The 15,513-nt window shown below is 34.6% G+C and overlaps 2 protein-coding genes across 3 annotated transcripts; one reads left to right on the top strand and one right to left on the bottom strand.

The window, feature by feature from the left end:
• Positions 1 to 1,604: 1,604 nt before the first annotated feature.
• On the top strand, positions 1,605 to 3,675 carry LOC108672454 (28S ribosomal protein S24, mitochondrial). The gene is made up of 3 exons (XM_018160118.2): positions 1,605 to 1,900; positions 2,368 to 2,468; positions 2,853 to 3,675. Exons 1-3 carry the CDS (start codon positions 1,642 to 1,644, stop codon positions 3,039 to 3,041), a joined length of 549 nt encoding a protein of 182 aa, XP_018015607.1. The 5' UTR covers positions 1,605 to 1,641; the 3' UTR covers positions 3,042 to 3,675.
• Positions 3,668 to 14,276, bottom strand: LOC108672455 (protein yippee-like 5). 2 transcript variants are annotated; one of them, XM_018160119.2, is made up of 4 exons: positions 13,968 to 14,276; positions 7,884 to 8,044; positions 6,430 to 6,546; positions 3,668 to 6,062 (listed from the first exon to the last, which is right to left on the bottom strand). In XM_018160119.2, exons 2-4 carry the CDS (start codon positions 8,042 to 8,044, stop codon positions 5,987 to 5,989), a joined length of 354 nt encoding a protein of 117 aa, XP_018015608.1. In that variant the 5' UTR covers positions 13,968 to 14,276; the 3' UTR covers positions 3,668 to 5,986. The 2 variants fall into 2 exon arrangements, with proteins under 2 accessions (XP_018015608.1, XP_047738782.1); XM_047882826.1 differs by lacking the exon at positions 13,968 to 14,276 and adding an exon at positions 12,597 to 12,619.
• Between the last annotated feature and the right edge of the window lie 1,237 nt (positions 14,277 to 15,513).

The raw sequence follows: 15,513 nt of genomic DNA, 5'->3' as shown, positions 1-15,513 counted from the left end.
AATATACCTCTGAACAGCTTTATTCAAGCCACTTCGAAATTCGCCAATGGCAATAATTTTGAAGGTTGGTCTTCGCAATAATTTAAATTATGTCTTGTGAAAATGTCGAGCTTTGACTTGTTCATATCATTTTACTAAGATTCTTGCTAGTACCGTAACCCTTTTAATTTGTTAATAAATAAAAAACTAAGAACGTTATGAAGTTGAAACTTGTTTTATTTAAAAGAAGAACATTTTTATGGTAATATTGTATCCTAGTTTTTAAATATAATATCTTTTAAATGCCCACCACAATTGTTTTGACAAAATAGGGCTCTTCTCTTCGTTGCTTTCATAACCTTCATTAGTGTTTCTGACGAGAGTGCGAATTTTTGATATCCGCAAATTTTCGATAAAGATATTTAAATGTGTTTTTTGAAGGATCCTTGTTTTGAAATGGATCCTGTAATCACGTTGAACTTCTGTTATTGACATCGTTATTGACTGTAGCAATAATTTTTGTTCTTTCTTCTTTGCTGTAGCGAATCATGATGAAAATTTAAGGCTTGATAATTAAACACAAATTTAGCAAGCTATACAGGATAATGACGTAACTATGATACAATATTACTTAGAGGGTAGAGTCTGGTAGATTTATAGGACATAAAACTAGTAGATCTATTGATAGTGCTGTGCACTGTGCTATCAGCTACCTATCTGTTATGTGACTCTTCAATGTTTAGGAGATCTGCATTCCTGAAGTATTTTTGGTATATTGAAGCCAGTTAAATGGTCAATATTTAGCTCATTACCTTGCTCCATACAAACTTTACAAAGCTAATGAATAGACTTATCAATAATTGTTCACCCAAAAATCCCTAAGTGGTGAACACCACCTTGGCCTGTTGGCCATTATTGAAGGCAATAAGTGCCCTTTTTAGCCATCCATTATGATCCATATACTGTTACTGTTAGTAGGCTAATTGCAACATAAAAAATAACACCTCAAAAATACAAAAAAGCTGAAAAAAAATAAAAAAAATCACGAAAAAATCAAAAAATCATTGATTTTTGACTTTTTTTATTTTAAAAAAAAAATCAAAAAAATCGCCAACCCTGGTTCATATATTCACCCACTTTCTGCACCCTTGCTGTGCTGAGAGTGCAGGCTATCCGTCATTGCATCATGCCAGAAGCCGCCCTTAGCGCAGCCATACACCTTGAAATTTGTGCACTAATCAGCCCTGAATGCAACAATTAGCATAATTCCAATTTCCACAAAGCCTCCAATCAGCCATGAATTAAGTTTGCCCTCAGTAACAACCCCAGGACATTATCATGTTTTTAATATCAAGAGCTTTAAAACAACAGTAACATGCAACGTGGCATGATGATCATGATGGTACAACGATAATGAGCAAACTGCATTGGAATTTTCTTACTTTCATTCTGAAATTGTGCTGCTCCAATGTAGAGTTGATGGCTGAAGGAATTGATGCCAGAATGCATGACTTTGTAGTTTTAGGCTAGAACTAGGTAGCCCATTAAAGACTACCTATTAAGAAAAAAAAATTAGAATTGAACTGTATTCTGTTTCATTCACTTTATTTAATTCCATTCCTATTTTGGCAGGAAATTCTACTGCCTAGCAGCTGCTTCAAAATGACATGTGCTCTAAAACTTCCCATGCAGTTGTTCAAGTTGAATATATCTGTGTTAGGCAACCAGTCATTGCTATCATGCAGGCTTCCAACAATGAAATCAATGGATATGCAGAGCCTCCACTGTTGTGCAGCTTTGAATGAAGCTGTGACTGCCCGTTACAGAGCCACAAGAAATAGAACTTTACCTCTCACATATGAAATGGCAAAAGGACCTTTCAGAATTGGCACTGAAAAATCATGGAACTCTTGGAACACAAGTAAGTGATTTTCTATAGGTACATAAATTTTTTCCTGAAAAAAAAATTTTTTTGCTGCTAGGTACCTGACATATTTTCCACAAATTTGGAATTTCACTGCTTACTAGTGCACTTTCATTGACAATAACATGGGAGACATATAATCAATTTTCTGGGGACCTTGAGGAGGCTCTAAACATGGTTGAAAGTTCTAGCCATGGGTTGGAAAGGAATATATTCAAAGTCGCTTAAATTATTATTGCAACATTATTGTCAAAACTTTTCTCATGAATTTCTACTTCTGCAAGATAACTAAATTCAAATCATTCAAAAGGATAAGAGCACTTGAACCTTATGCACCTGGTACATCCCTTGTTGAATTTTGATACAAGTTCAGTGTTCCCCTTTTGGTTGTGTATTTTTTTCAATTATCATCCCCTTGTGCTTGTAATTCTGTATTTTATACAATTTTTACCTTATTTTTGCAGGCAATTTATTAGATGGAAAACGCCGGTCAGAGTCAGCAGTTGATGACATTTTCATCAGAAGATTCATAACCGGCACTTGGCACGATCTTTTTGTCTCAGAGGCAAGTCTATTTTATTTCCAATTATTTTTTAATTGAAGTACCTACCTTCTTAAAAATGAGGGCTAATTTTTCTTGTTTCCCGATTGTCTGGTAATTTTCCTTATCAGAATGTATTGAGCTGTTGCAGTAAATTGCATACTAACTAGTTATTTAGACATTTTTGTACAAGCTACACCTCTAAACCTAATATAGCATTAACTAACTTGCTCATCACGTTGTAATTGTATTATGCTGAGACTTGCCTCTTAATATTCCACGCCATATTAACAAGATGCATACATCGAGGCTCTCTCCTCACACGGTTCTTTTCAAGAATTTTGTCTTGCACAATCAGCTGTGTTTTGTGAGAGTGGCTGATTTTTTACAAGTATGTTGTTTTTCCAGGTAATCATCAAGCGCCAATTCAACATGATTCGCATAGCAGGACTTGTGCAGCGCAAGGTCCAACCTCGGAAGATGTATTTCCTCATTGGTTACACTGAGGAGCTTCTTTCCTACTGGCTTAAGTGTCCTGTCAAACTCGAACTACAGACCGTAGCCACAAAGGAAGATGCTATCTATAAATACATCTAAGATTTGAACTGTTCTTTAAGGTAATTTTTTACAGAACTCAAAGCTCTGAAGATCACCACATGACTATACCTTGCAAGGGTACAGAGTTTCATCAGTTGCCTCCACTAACTTCAACACAATTATTTGACTGAACTGTGCTCCATTCGACACATCAGTACCTTTCTGTTATTGAGTCATCTTTTGTCGGAGACAATTTCCTTCAATATTTTTATGGTTCAGTTATCCAATAAATTTCAACTTTGTTGTAAATATAAATACAAAAATAGAATAATTTTACATCGATAACGATAACACATTATGTATAGCCCTCGCAATCCAAAGCATGTTCTTAAAAGCTTTATAAACATACGAGTTATGTTCATTCTGCCGATTGTCGGTTGAACATAGTTTTTTCTAACTCAAGCTCCTATGTCATGGCCGAGTGTGATAAAGTAAACAGACTACCAATGTCTGTCATTGGACGAGAGTGAAACTGACGTATAAAATTAAAAGATCTTATCCAAAGATTCGGTACTCACAGAAAAAATGGAAATGGCGTCATCTCTTCCACTACAGAAGGATATGTATGTATATAGGTAGATCTCCCACACACTTGAAGCTTGTAAGGGATTAAAATAAACTGCTGCTATCGGCACACGACCTTTATTCCCTTTAAACTTATTTCATCTGTTCGAGTCCACACATCATTCTTTAATTTTATCAATCATTCGAGAAAGTGACTACATAAAGAATAATAAAATTGAAGAATTTATTCTGCCTGCACCTGATTTAGAAGTTAGAACATTATGAATTTAAACTTTGTTCTCTAATGGTCAGGATAAAAATTTCATTCCATGAGATACTATCATCAATTCAGCCTCGATAGATGCATTTTGGCTAGTATGTAGGAGTATCGAATCGAAAAGAAAAATCCAGAATTTGTAACCATCTGGATCAACATATGGAAATGCGAAAGATTGACTGGATCACTTAAAACTATTAATGTTACACATTAATGCAACAATTGGAGAGCTCGTGCCTGATTAGGTATCAGCAGTCTCACAATACGTGGCTGACTTACTAGTACAGAGCATGACGAATATTCTTGCTCTACACAATTAAACGCTTGAGGCGAAACAATATTAAATATAGTTTATTGCGTTCAACTTCTACATATAAATGCTAAGGTTTATTGAAATTATGATTGACAGAATATTTGTATTGAAGCGAGCTTTACGGTCTGGCAAACGAGAGTTTTTTTTATGGATCTTACATACGCAACTGACATGTGTTATGGCCTTGTTAACACAGAAGGTCGATGTCCGGATACCATTCATCGCTGCTGAAAATAATTTTGAGTGGTGGAGTCTTAATCCTCTACAGCCAAAATGATTGTAAGTTCAGGTATAAATTGCCAGGTAATAATAGACCAATCGACCGTCGGCAGCGATAATGCTCATGAACAGCGCTGTCACTTTAATCCAATCGCTTATCTGCATAGTTGAGAAAATGGCATCCTTTGTAATTTACAATCCTATTTCATTGTAATCAAACTCAATTCATTATTGCCAAAACACCATTCTAGTGCGGAAGCATCACATTTATCAAGTTAGATGACTTAATAACTGTTTAACAATTATTTTGCATGAAGAAAATTACTGCCTACTTATGTTGATGTAAAGTTTCTCAGTTCGTGACTAGACTTGCGGCGCTGAAACAATGAAGAATATAAGAAAGGAAACTGCTGGAGAAAACCCACAGAAGAGGCAGCGCGATCAATAATAGTATCCAACGATTTTATTTTCTCCGAAGACTAACTTGAAGAAAAGCAAGAGGAATCATTTTGATTTCCGAATATTGCAGGGACAAAAGAACCGGAACCTAAAAACTGGCAGGTGCATGCAAGCTTCTCGATCAAAGTCTGAATTTTTTGCCAAAATTACTGAATGAATAATTCCTGAACATTTTAAATATTACAATAAGACGTGTTGAAAGGTCCAGTCGACCTATTATCAATGCTTTAACCGTTAACGGATGCAAGTCTAATTTTTCTATGTAGATAGCAGTTTAAACTAATACATAAACAAGCCCGTGTAATACAGTTAACAGTCTTAACCCTACACAGCCCATAACAAATATGCACGTAATCTCAACATGAAATAAGTTTTTGCATTGTGAACTTTCTTTTCAGAACAGTGCCACCAGGTTTACAGCTTGAAAAGCAATTCTTGATCATATTTTGTGAAACATTCTCGATTAGCATTATTTATTTTTCTCGAGTTTTTCATTCAAGAGTCGTGACATTAGCATGCCTTAAATTGTATTTCCTAATAAACTATGAGTTCAAACTTATAACAGCACCGGTGAGGGGTAGTTGACAATATGATTAACGGTCTTAAGAGAGTGGAATTGATAATATATCACATCAGTAAATAATCAAGCCAATCTATAGTAACTAAGAAGAGTAAATAAGATAAGGAAAGCGGTCAAAGATCCGCGTACCATCTATTCCTAACCAAAATATGCTATATTTTTATTAGAAATTATGAAGGCGAGAAACACGAACTTTTCTTCCATTTTTCTTTGTTGTTTCAATTGAAAACTAGAGATATAGCTAGAGAAAGGTTGAGCTTATCAAGCAAGACTTCAAGCTGGTTGGTAGACTTGGTCAACAAAAGAATCCATCAAGAATTAGAGGTATTTTTTTAAAATTTAGTGTTCTCTCTCAATAGTACATTATTTATCTACAACTATTGGTACCCGGTACTTACTGATACACAAAATGTATCCGCAAGTTGAAAGAACAAGCGGTGGGTTAATTAATATCAATGAGTAAATAATCAAGGCGCAGTTTCACACACAATAACAATGAAGAGAGCCTTGAGACGTGCTCAAGTCGCCCACGGTGGAGATGATGGCAGCAAAGAGTGGGTGCTGGTGAGACCGAAAGTTTGAGTAGCGCAGTCTCAGGCAGTTTCGCTGTGCAGCCCTTCAGTCTCAACCACAAGTGCCTTCTCCAGGATGACATGTCCCTCCTTGTACCTACAACAGGTAAGTACAGTGCCTCGTATCAGATGGCATGTATTCTACCCACAACAGGCAAAATAATTGCCTTGTCAAAGTTGTAATCATATTGAATTTTACTGCTACTTTTATCTCCAATTGCATGATATCAATCATGTCTAGTGGTATAATAATACCGTATATTAATATTTATTATTTGATAAATACAAGTAATACTAATAATACATAGCTACTCTTATTTTACATAATAATTTCTAGTCACCTTCTAACTTGCATTAGAGAAACTCAAACTTGTGTTAGAAGGTTGAGCTGGATTTCATAAAAATAGGAAGTGGAAGTTTTCAATTGAATTACTTCTGACCTTCTGGCAAAGCCATGCACTCACCTCTGATTCTCAGCAGAAGCAAACTCATAGAACCAGCCCAGCATGGACTCGCAGTTCTTACAGAAAACATCACGTACAACATGGTGTCCTGTTAACATCTCCCGATCCTGCATCTCACTGGAAAGTTTATAAAAATATTATTAGGTATAATAAATTATGCATACAGTATAATAATTAAATATCAAATGTTAAATGTTATAATATTGAAGGTAATATTAAAATATTGAAAGTAATATTATAATATTGAAAGTAAATCTCCTGGTTTTTATGATAGTTTTTGATCAACAAAGCTCTTATTTAATTACTTAGAGTAAAAACATACCTATCAAACAATCATTTAGCCATAATTGGCAAACTTATAAGCAGTAAAAAAATAACATCAATTATGTACCTATACATTGAGTAGGTACCAATAACAAAAATTTCAAGTTTATCATTTCATTTTTTATCTGATTCATGTTGCAATTCAAATTAGTGGCAAACTTTTTCACAAAAATAAGATAACTATATAGGTACCGTAAAATGGGGTAACTTAGACCGGCGGGGTAACTTAGACCACTTTTCGTTTTTTTAACAAAAACCCCCACAACTCAAAAACTATTTGACATAGAAAAATTTTGTCAATGGGCATTAAAGGCCTAATACTGAGGCTACATAACAGAATAGAAAGATTTGAAAAGTTTGCATGTCTAATAGGTTAAAAAATTAAAAATGTGACCCACGAAAAAAAGCTATTATTTAAAGCCTGTCAGAGTACCCCCTCCAATTTTTTCATTTGTTCATTAAATAACTCCAGGTTTTGATGCATTGTAGTAGAACTCTTCTAGTTACATATGCAAATGATAAATTTTAGGAAAGTGTCATAGTTTGCAAATGGGGGGCGCTGCCCCCAAATGGGGGAACTTAGACCACCTAATGTCAGCCCTGACGGGGTAACATAGACCGGCTTGGAAGTTAATACAAAATTACCATATATAACATATTTTATGTTTTACAGCCTATTTATGTTTTTTCTTTATGTTTCAGACTCTACAGAGTCTTATATATGGTAATTTCAACTTAATTTCCAAGCCAGTCAATATTACCCCATCAGGGCTGCCATTAGGTAGTCACATTTCCCTCATTATGGGGCGGCGTCCCCCATTTTCAGGAGCCAGCAATTTATGGTGAGTGAAGCTAGAGTATAGACCTGTATTTTGCATGTTTCAATTCAAGTTTAATTTAGCTCGTAAAAAAATGGCATCATTTATAAAAAATAAAGTGGTCTAAGTTACCCCATTTTACGGTACTATTCTAGCAAGCAAATTGCATATCATCAAGGCTGATTGTCATTTTATGAAAGAGGAACACATTAAATTCTCTTTAAAAATTGAGAATCAGGTTCACATTTCTTACAGAAATATATTACAAGCAATCTTTGACCTCTTGTAATATTAGTTTTATGGTTTATTCACCTGTATGTCAAATTTACAACTTTATCGAAGAGAAAAGCAGGCCCTGTGGCACCAGTGAAGCGATCGGATTTCAGATGCTTGCGGTTAGTGAGAAAAGCGTAGCAGTTGGCACACGAGAAAAGTCGAGCACCACCCAGGTGCTCTAAGAAGACACGACCCATCTGTAAAAGTGTACATATTGAATTATCTATTCAAATTACTACCTACTTTCTATAACCAACAAGATTCCCAACACTAAATTCAAGTTGAATAATAATTTTCAAGTAGAAAGATGATTTAATAGTGATATTATACTTAAATTGTAATCAAACCAGGAATATTCTTTTCATTTATCTTTCTACAAAGATTGCTATTTTAACTGAATATAAAAAAGACAATTCAGAATATTACCACAAACAATTTTTATAAAAATCTTTTTTTTAAATCAAAGTCATACAGTATTTTTACAAGGAACAGCAATTTTATCAATTTTCTTAGAGGCATATGCAAAAAGTTTTTCACTTAAATAATTGTAGAAAGTATTCTTCTTTAATGACATAAAAATTTTAAAAATTATCATGTCAATAAAATAAAAAGTTACTACAATTGTTTATTTCCATTAGAGTAGGTCCAGAATGTGGACCGTTTAAATATAAGAGTTAGCCATTTGTACAGCCTAGGTATTGCCATGCTGCTTCTTTGAAAAAAGAGTTGACAAAATTAATACATGCATGTTTTAAGAAAAAAGTAACATCACATATTAGATTTAAATGATTGCTAAAATAGGTATATATCATTTTTGTAGTAGTTTAAACACAGTATGGCCATGTCTATCCATGATTTTAAAGAACAAGGTTGACATTTCCATGTCAACCTTGACATTTGATTGATTGACATTTCCATGATTTTAAAGAACAAGGAAATGTCAATCAAGTTGTTAAATCAGGGTTGGTGATTTTTTTATTTAAAAAAAAATAAAAAATTAATGATTTTTTTATTTTTTTCAGCTTTTTGTCTCTTTGAAATGTTATTTTTTATGTTGCAATTAGCCTACTAACAATAACAGTATATGGATGGCTAAAAAGGGCAGTTATTGCCTTCAAGAATGGCCAAGGTGGTGTTTACCACTTTGGGACTTTTGGGTAAACAATTATTGATAAGTCTATTCATTAGCTTTATAAAGTTTGTATGGAGCAAGGTAATGAACTAAATATTGACCATTTAACTGGCTTCAATATACAACAACACTTCAGGAATGCTTATCTTCTAAACATTGAAGAGTCACATAACAGATAGGTAGCTGATAGCACAGTGCCTATTGCAATGAAGCCAAATATTGATATTTAAATTCCCGATTGCCGAAAACATTGAACGTTCTCATAAACAAACAATGCTTTGAATAAACAAGATATCTGAAGCATTGTGCTGCTATCAATTATCGCTACAGCGTGTCGCGCCACGGAGCACAAATGCGAGTGCAGGGCGTGCAGGCGTCTAGTGAACTGCTCTATGCTGTGTGGCTAATGCCGCCCCTTGTTGGATGCATCTCTGTGATGGTTACTCTTTAATAATATGAGTACCTAGTGACTGAGTGACTGACTGCACTGTTCCTATTTGATTCATACCAATTAACCAATACTAAACAATAAACATAAACTGAACGACAACCAAACAAACCTCAAATGACTTGAAATGAGACTTATGTTATGAGAAAAGCTAACACTGTTTGAAATAAACATGTACAGAATTCAATCATTTTATTTCCATTCACCACATTTATTTATTTCATATATAGTTTTATAATTGTAATTGTTTTGTTTCTAGTTTTTAATTCACATATTTAAAGATTGAAATTAAATATTTTAATTAGAATACTCATATTAGGGTGAAAACCTTTCTAAATGCCTAAAAGGTTAATACAATTTCAAGTTTCTCAACCAACCCTTCTTACATAAGCTAGCTAACACATGTAATTGTATAATGTAATTAATATATAACAAATAGTCAAATAGTTAAAGACTACTTATAGCCTTATAAGAATTAGCTAAGCTGCTAGCTATGTACAATGTATTGCAACACTTGATGCCTCTGTACCAATAACATACAATTCATTGGAATGTAATACACATTAAAGGCAACAGGTTTATATTCCAATTTGTCATAGTACATTTACACTAAACCATGAATAACAATACCTTAAAATGAATTAAAGACTGCCACTTAACATATTGTCTGACTGGTGGGTGGCCTCTGCCCATTTTTAGCGCATTTTCTCATTTATGGAAAAAATGCACTATTGTGCTTGCCATGTCTGTCTCTCCGTCTGTCTGTCTGTCTGACCGTGACCTCAAGTTTTTGTCGATGAGAAAATACGCTCTCTGTCACTCACTGCAGTAAGTACTGAGTTATATTTTTTCACATTGGATTCATGGAAGTGAAATTTCCAATTGGCCACTGTGCAGAAAGTGGGTGAATATCACAAAATCTTTGGCAACGCATCAGCAGCAAAATTTATGCCTTCAAAATTTCTTGCCAACACATTTGGATTGAAATTATTGCATTCTAGATATTCTCCAGTCTACAGCCACCTATTTAGAAAATAGTTGAAAAGCTGAAAGAACGCAAGCGGCGGATGCAGTGAATAATGAGAATAACAATTCTAGAACTAAGCAACAGTTGCTAAGACACCATTGCTTAGACACCATTTGATATGAAATATCATATAATGTAACAAAGATATCAACAATAGCTTTGTTGATATGAGCACAGCGCCATCTCTTGGCAGTCCAGCATAGTGGCAAAGCAGACAATTTTTTAGACTCTCCCTCCAGTTCATTTTCAAATCCTATAAGTAGACCAGTAAAGTATCATGGTTCACGGATACCAGCATTATCATACATAAGAAATTGGTTTAAATCTTGCGTAAATGAGTAAATTAAAAATGAACTGATTCTAAAAAATCTCTGGTTTGCCACTATGTGGTCCGGGCTTTGCCACTCTCTCAATAGATGGTACCACGCATCTGGCTGCCAGATAGCTGCTGAGTTATACATGTTGTCATGTGTAGAGAGTAAGGGATATACAGCAATCCCTTGATTAACGCGGTTAATAAATCCCCGAGTTTTACCGTGTTAAGCAAAACCGTGCTAATCAAACTTAAGAATATATGGGAATAATTATAATGAATCCTCAAAAATAGCAAAGTTACATAATAATTTTTTTTCCACTAAAATTCATCATATTTTTTTCTAAATAATAAATAATTTTTTTTTTTAAATTTCAAGCTTAAGTCTCCAAAGTGATATTTTTACATTTAAGCGTTCCCTTTTTGTCCATAATTATGATGGTAATTTATCAAGGAAAATTATGTAGTTTGATAAAAATGAGCAGTAGATATGGCAGCGATCTTGACCAGTTGAAGGCTAACGAGTAACTAGAGCACCGGCATGGCGCACTTACCGGCAAACGTTGACGAACTCGACCATTCGAGTTATGAACGAGACAAGGCGCGGTTAAACCGACTCTGTAGTCAGCACGAGTGCCTACGGAACGGGACTTTATTTAAAGAATTATTGGCTGAAATTCATAAAGTAACAACATTTGGCAAATTTTTCCAAAAGTCATAACAAAAGTAACAACATAAGATCTAATAAGCAAAAAGTAACACTTTTGTTACGAAGTAACACCACTGGCTAGAGGCGGGAAAATGATGCGTTGTGAAAAAAAAGTTGCGCTAATCAAAACTGGCACCGCGTAGATTAAGGGTAGGTCACAAATTTTTTTTCCGCGTTAATCAAAACTGTGGTATTCAAAACCGTGCTAATCAAGGGATTGCTGTACTATCAACATTGTTAGCAGCATTTTCTTATTAAAATTACCCAGCAACAAATCTTGAAAAAAGCTGGCAACCCTTTGGGCTATAAATGCATATATTGACAATGCTGCTTGCACCCTCTGCACCCTGGCCAGTTGGGTATGAAAAGATTATTTTTTTACTCAAATTTTAAGAAAATTTTGCCCATGGCCCAATATTCCATATAGGCCATAGTGGCAAAGCAGAGAGTTTTTTTAGACTCTCCTTCAAGTTCATTTTTGAGTCCTATAAGTAGATTAGTAAAGTAATCCTGGATACCAGCCTTATCATGCATAAGAAATAGGTAGGTTTAAATCTTAGGTAAATGAGGAAATTAAAAATGAACTGATTCTAAAAAATCTCTGGTTTGTTACTATGATATAGGCTAGTCAATTAGGATTAAGGGATAGAGGATAAAATTATTATTAATATACGTTTAAAAATTACTTTTTAAAGACAGCACTTCCAAAGAATCCAGTATCTCTAATCTTACAGATATACAATGAATTTCTCATCTAATTTTCAAAAATTAAAAAAATTAACTTTTCAATTTTTTTAATATATATAATTTTTTTAATATATAAATTTTCTTTTCAAAATTATTTATTCTGTTAATTGATTCGTGCATTGCCTCTGACTTCACACAAGTGTGCAAAATTTCGGATCAATTAGACAGGTACAAGTGTGTCAAATATCAGTTATAAGATTTGTAGCTGACAAAATTATTTTTTCAATTTTTTAATTTTGAAAAAAAAATATCTTTAATTTTTAAAATAAGTTATTTTGACATTTGATTCATGCATTGTCTCCAACTTTACACAAGTGTGCAAAATTTCAGATCGATAGGATACGTAGAAGTGAATTAAATTTTGATTACGTACAAGATTTGTAGCAGACTGTACCATGGTCAGGAAGATGTGCCAGGTGCGCGGGAATTTATTTTGTCATTTTAACGACCTGCGCGGTGCGCCGTAATATGCTGGTAAAAAAATGTGCCGTGCGCCATACTTTCGAAAGCTAAAATAGTTTAAATATGGACGCGAGGCAACGCAAATTACGCAATCGCACTGACCGTACACACAAACGTGTAGGTATCCGCATTTTGTTGTGGTTGGATATGAGTTAACTAGATTGCTAACGCGTCAACTCAGGTTCTAAGAGTCAGCACAGTTATGAATATTCATTCATAGATCACAATTCAATCGGACACAAATTACAAAACTAAAGAAGGCAACATGGCTCTAGATGTGCCATTGGTGCCTTCTAATGAATGACTGGAGTCTGGACTGGTTGCGGCAAGTAGGGTATGAGTCAACAGTACGAACCTGCATGCCAATGTTGGGACTACATTCCCGACATCCTCCCGGCTATTATTGCAAAAAATCGGTTTTCCGATGCCGACCGCCAAAAATGGATATCAGATTCGTAATCTACACCCCAAAAAACATATAATTAAAAAAAAAACACCCTTTTTTTTGGATGTAGTTAATCTGCAATAATACCAGTGAAGTTAAAGAGAAGTGTTATAAAAAAAAGTTCAATAAAATTATCATTTCACATGTGATTATTAGAAATGCAAGTAAAAATCAAAAAATGTACTGTTTTTCTTTCTGTTGCTAATAAATTATGCTAGGAAGTAGGAATTTGGTTTGATTCAATGATGGAAACAAGTTAAATTGTCTTGGGCAAATTAGCAATCATGAGGCCAGAGGCAATGCCAATAGGCATGAGCATGGGCATTTTTATTTCATTAATTGTGAATTTGTATTTTGTGCTACCAAATACAAATTAGGCAAAAAATACAAAATTAGACAAAAGTCAGTCCAGTTCAACTTCAAGGCTTCAAGGTTCCTGCCACAAAATTTGTGGCAGGAACCTTAAAGCCTTGAACTGGCTTTTGCCTAATACTTGTGTTTGGAATTTGGATCAATAATTAATGCAAACAGTTATGATAGAATTGTAGGGAAATAAAAATGAATACCTAAAATTATCTGATAGTTAAAAAAATTTCTTGTTTGCCAAATTGCCACTGCCACAGTGCCACTTGGCACTATGCACGGCTTGCACGGGCAGCACGGCTACAGCGACTAATTTTATGGAGTATGGACTATCATACGACTATGCAACAGCAATTCTAAACTTATAAGTTAAGGTAGGAATTAATATAACCAGTCATGACTCATGTCATCAGTCATGCATGCAGCACCTGCCACCTCCTAGTACTACTACTACTAGCAGAGAGAGTTTCTCACCAGGAAGCTGATTTATACTCCTTACACCGGTGTCAAGGACACAGTATACCTAATTACCTAGTATTGCGTTAGGAATAAATAAAAACGAACTCTATGGTTTAAACTTTAAAGTTAGTTAGGTATTATTTAATTAACAGCAATATCTAATGTTCTCCTATACTTTAGAGCTGCAATCCATACAATTTTCATAAATCTCATCACAATGTTGGGCACAATATCCCTGATATAATTATCGGTCGAACAATGTGTTAATCTATTGATGTCGGATCAGCTTCATGCCCATGCGAAGGTAACATCAGTAGGCACAATACAGATGCTTCTTCTTCTTCTTCTTTTCGGGGTGTCTACACTGGGTAGACTTAAAGCCACAGGTCGACCTCGAGGACGGCCGTTGGGCCTGAGAGCCTGTATTGTGTTTAAATTCTTCTGAGTAGGTAACCTAGCAATACAAGAATTCTGACTGACTGGGCTAATAGCACAAAGAAAATAATAAATTTATTGAGGAAAAGGAATAATATTTAACATGTTACATGATTGTTACTGGATAGATTAATATTAATAAATAATGAATAAATTCAGGCCTAGGCTGGCTCACAAACCTACTCCTGCCTACAGCCTCTTCTCGTGAAGAGAAGAGGAGGGGGGAGGGGCGAGAAAGCCAGCCGGGTTCTTAGTGCCGGACGTACCCTTGGTTTATATACTCGCGGTATATATAGAAGTACAGTCCAGGCCCTGTTTGTAATTAATTCTAAACGATTACTTGCAAGTTAGCTTTTACACAATCAAGGACGTAAGACACTATAGGTGTTTACTCGAGGAACGCGGCTGACTCTCTACAATACAGATGCAATTAACACAAAGCAGGCAGCAAGGCGACTATCCAGTATTCCGGAAAAGCTCGTGTTCAAATAAAGATTTCATAATTTTTAATATATCTGCAGTTCTGCTCACATCACTGAGATTGATATTTTTTTAACGAAAGTGAAAATTTTTTGCAAAATAGATACTATGAAATAACTTATGATATGTAATTCAAATGGTTACAGAGGTATTCTGTTACTATTCATGAATAATATTATGAATTGTTAAGATTTATTGAAGAACTAATTTAAGTAATAGTTGCAGGACATGCAGCATTGCATAGCGGTTGGCGAAAACATACGTGTGTAGAATGAAGCACTTGAAGTTTTCTTGTGACCTCAATTCGATAATAGGAACGTTTCAAACATTAAAATCCAATCTTTTAAATGTGGCAATTACCCATTGTTGTCCAACTGTTGTATGATTATTGCTTTCAAATAGAGCTAAGTACGCTTGTAAAAATGCCAGCTTAATTTTTCAATCTGAAATACATGTCATTTGCTTCGTTTATGGACAGGCCTCATTCGCTTGCTTGACTAAGGTTGTAACATGAATACTTTTCATGACTAACGAATTTCTCCGGCTACTTCCACAATGTCAAGCCGCCAATAATAATAAAGAAATTGCTCTGGTAAAGCTGTTTTCCATAGATCCAACCTCCTAGTAAACGATTTAGCAAAAAGTA

The sequence above is a fragment of the Hyalella azteca genome, unplaced genomic scaffold, assembly GCF_000764305.2.
Source record: "Hyalella azteca isolate HAZT.00-mixed unplaced genomic scaffold, Hazt_2.0.2 contig1539, whole genome shotgun sequence".
In the NCBI taxonomy this organism is placed as follows: Eukaryota; Metazoa; Arthropoda; class Malacostraca; order Amphipoda; family Hyalellidae; genus Hyalella; species Hyalella azteca.
Note: the sequence above shows the minus strand (reverse complement) of the source record. Positions and strands in the feature narration are given on the sequence as shown.

Excerpts from the sequence above, each read along its gene's own strand:
- LOC108672455 (XM_018160119.2), bottom strand. The coding sequence starts at position 8,044 with ATGGGTCGTGTCTTCTTAGAGCACCTGGGTGGTGCTCGACTTTTCTCG. Across the intron at positions 6,547-7,883 it reads GTTGTAAATTTGACATACAG|TGAGATGCAGGATCGGGAGA; the intron begins GTGAATAAACCA and ends TAAACTTTCCAG. Across the intron at positions 6,063-6,429 it reads GCTTCTGCTGAGAATCAGAG|GTACAAGGAGGGACATGTCA; the intron begins GTGAGTGCATGG and ends TACCTGTTGTAG.
- LOC108672454 (XM_018160118.2), top strand. The coding sequence starts at position 1,642 with ATGACATGTGCTCTAAAACTTCCCATGCAGTTGTTCAAGTTGAATATA. Across the intron at positions 1,901-2,367 it reads ATGGAACTCTTGGAACACAA|GCAATTTATTAGATGGAAAA; the intron begins GTAAGTGATTTT and ends TTATTTTTGCAG. Across the intron at positions 2,469-2,852 it reads ACGATCTTTTTGTCTCAGAG|GTAATCATCAAGCGCCAATT; the intron begins GCAAGTCTATTT and ends TTGTTTTTCCAG.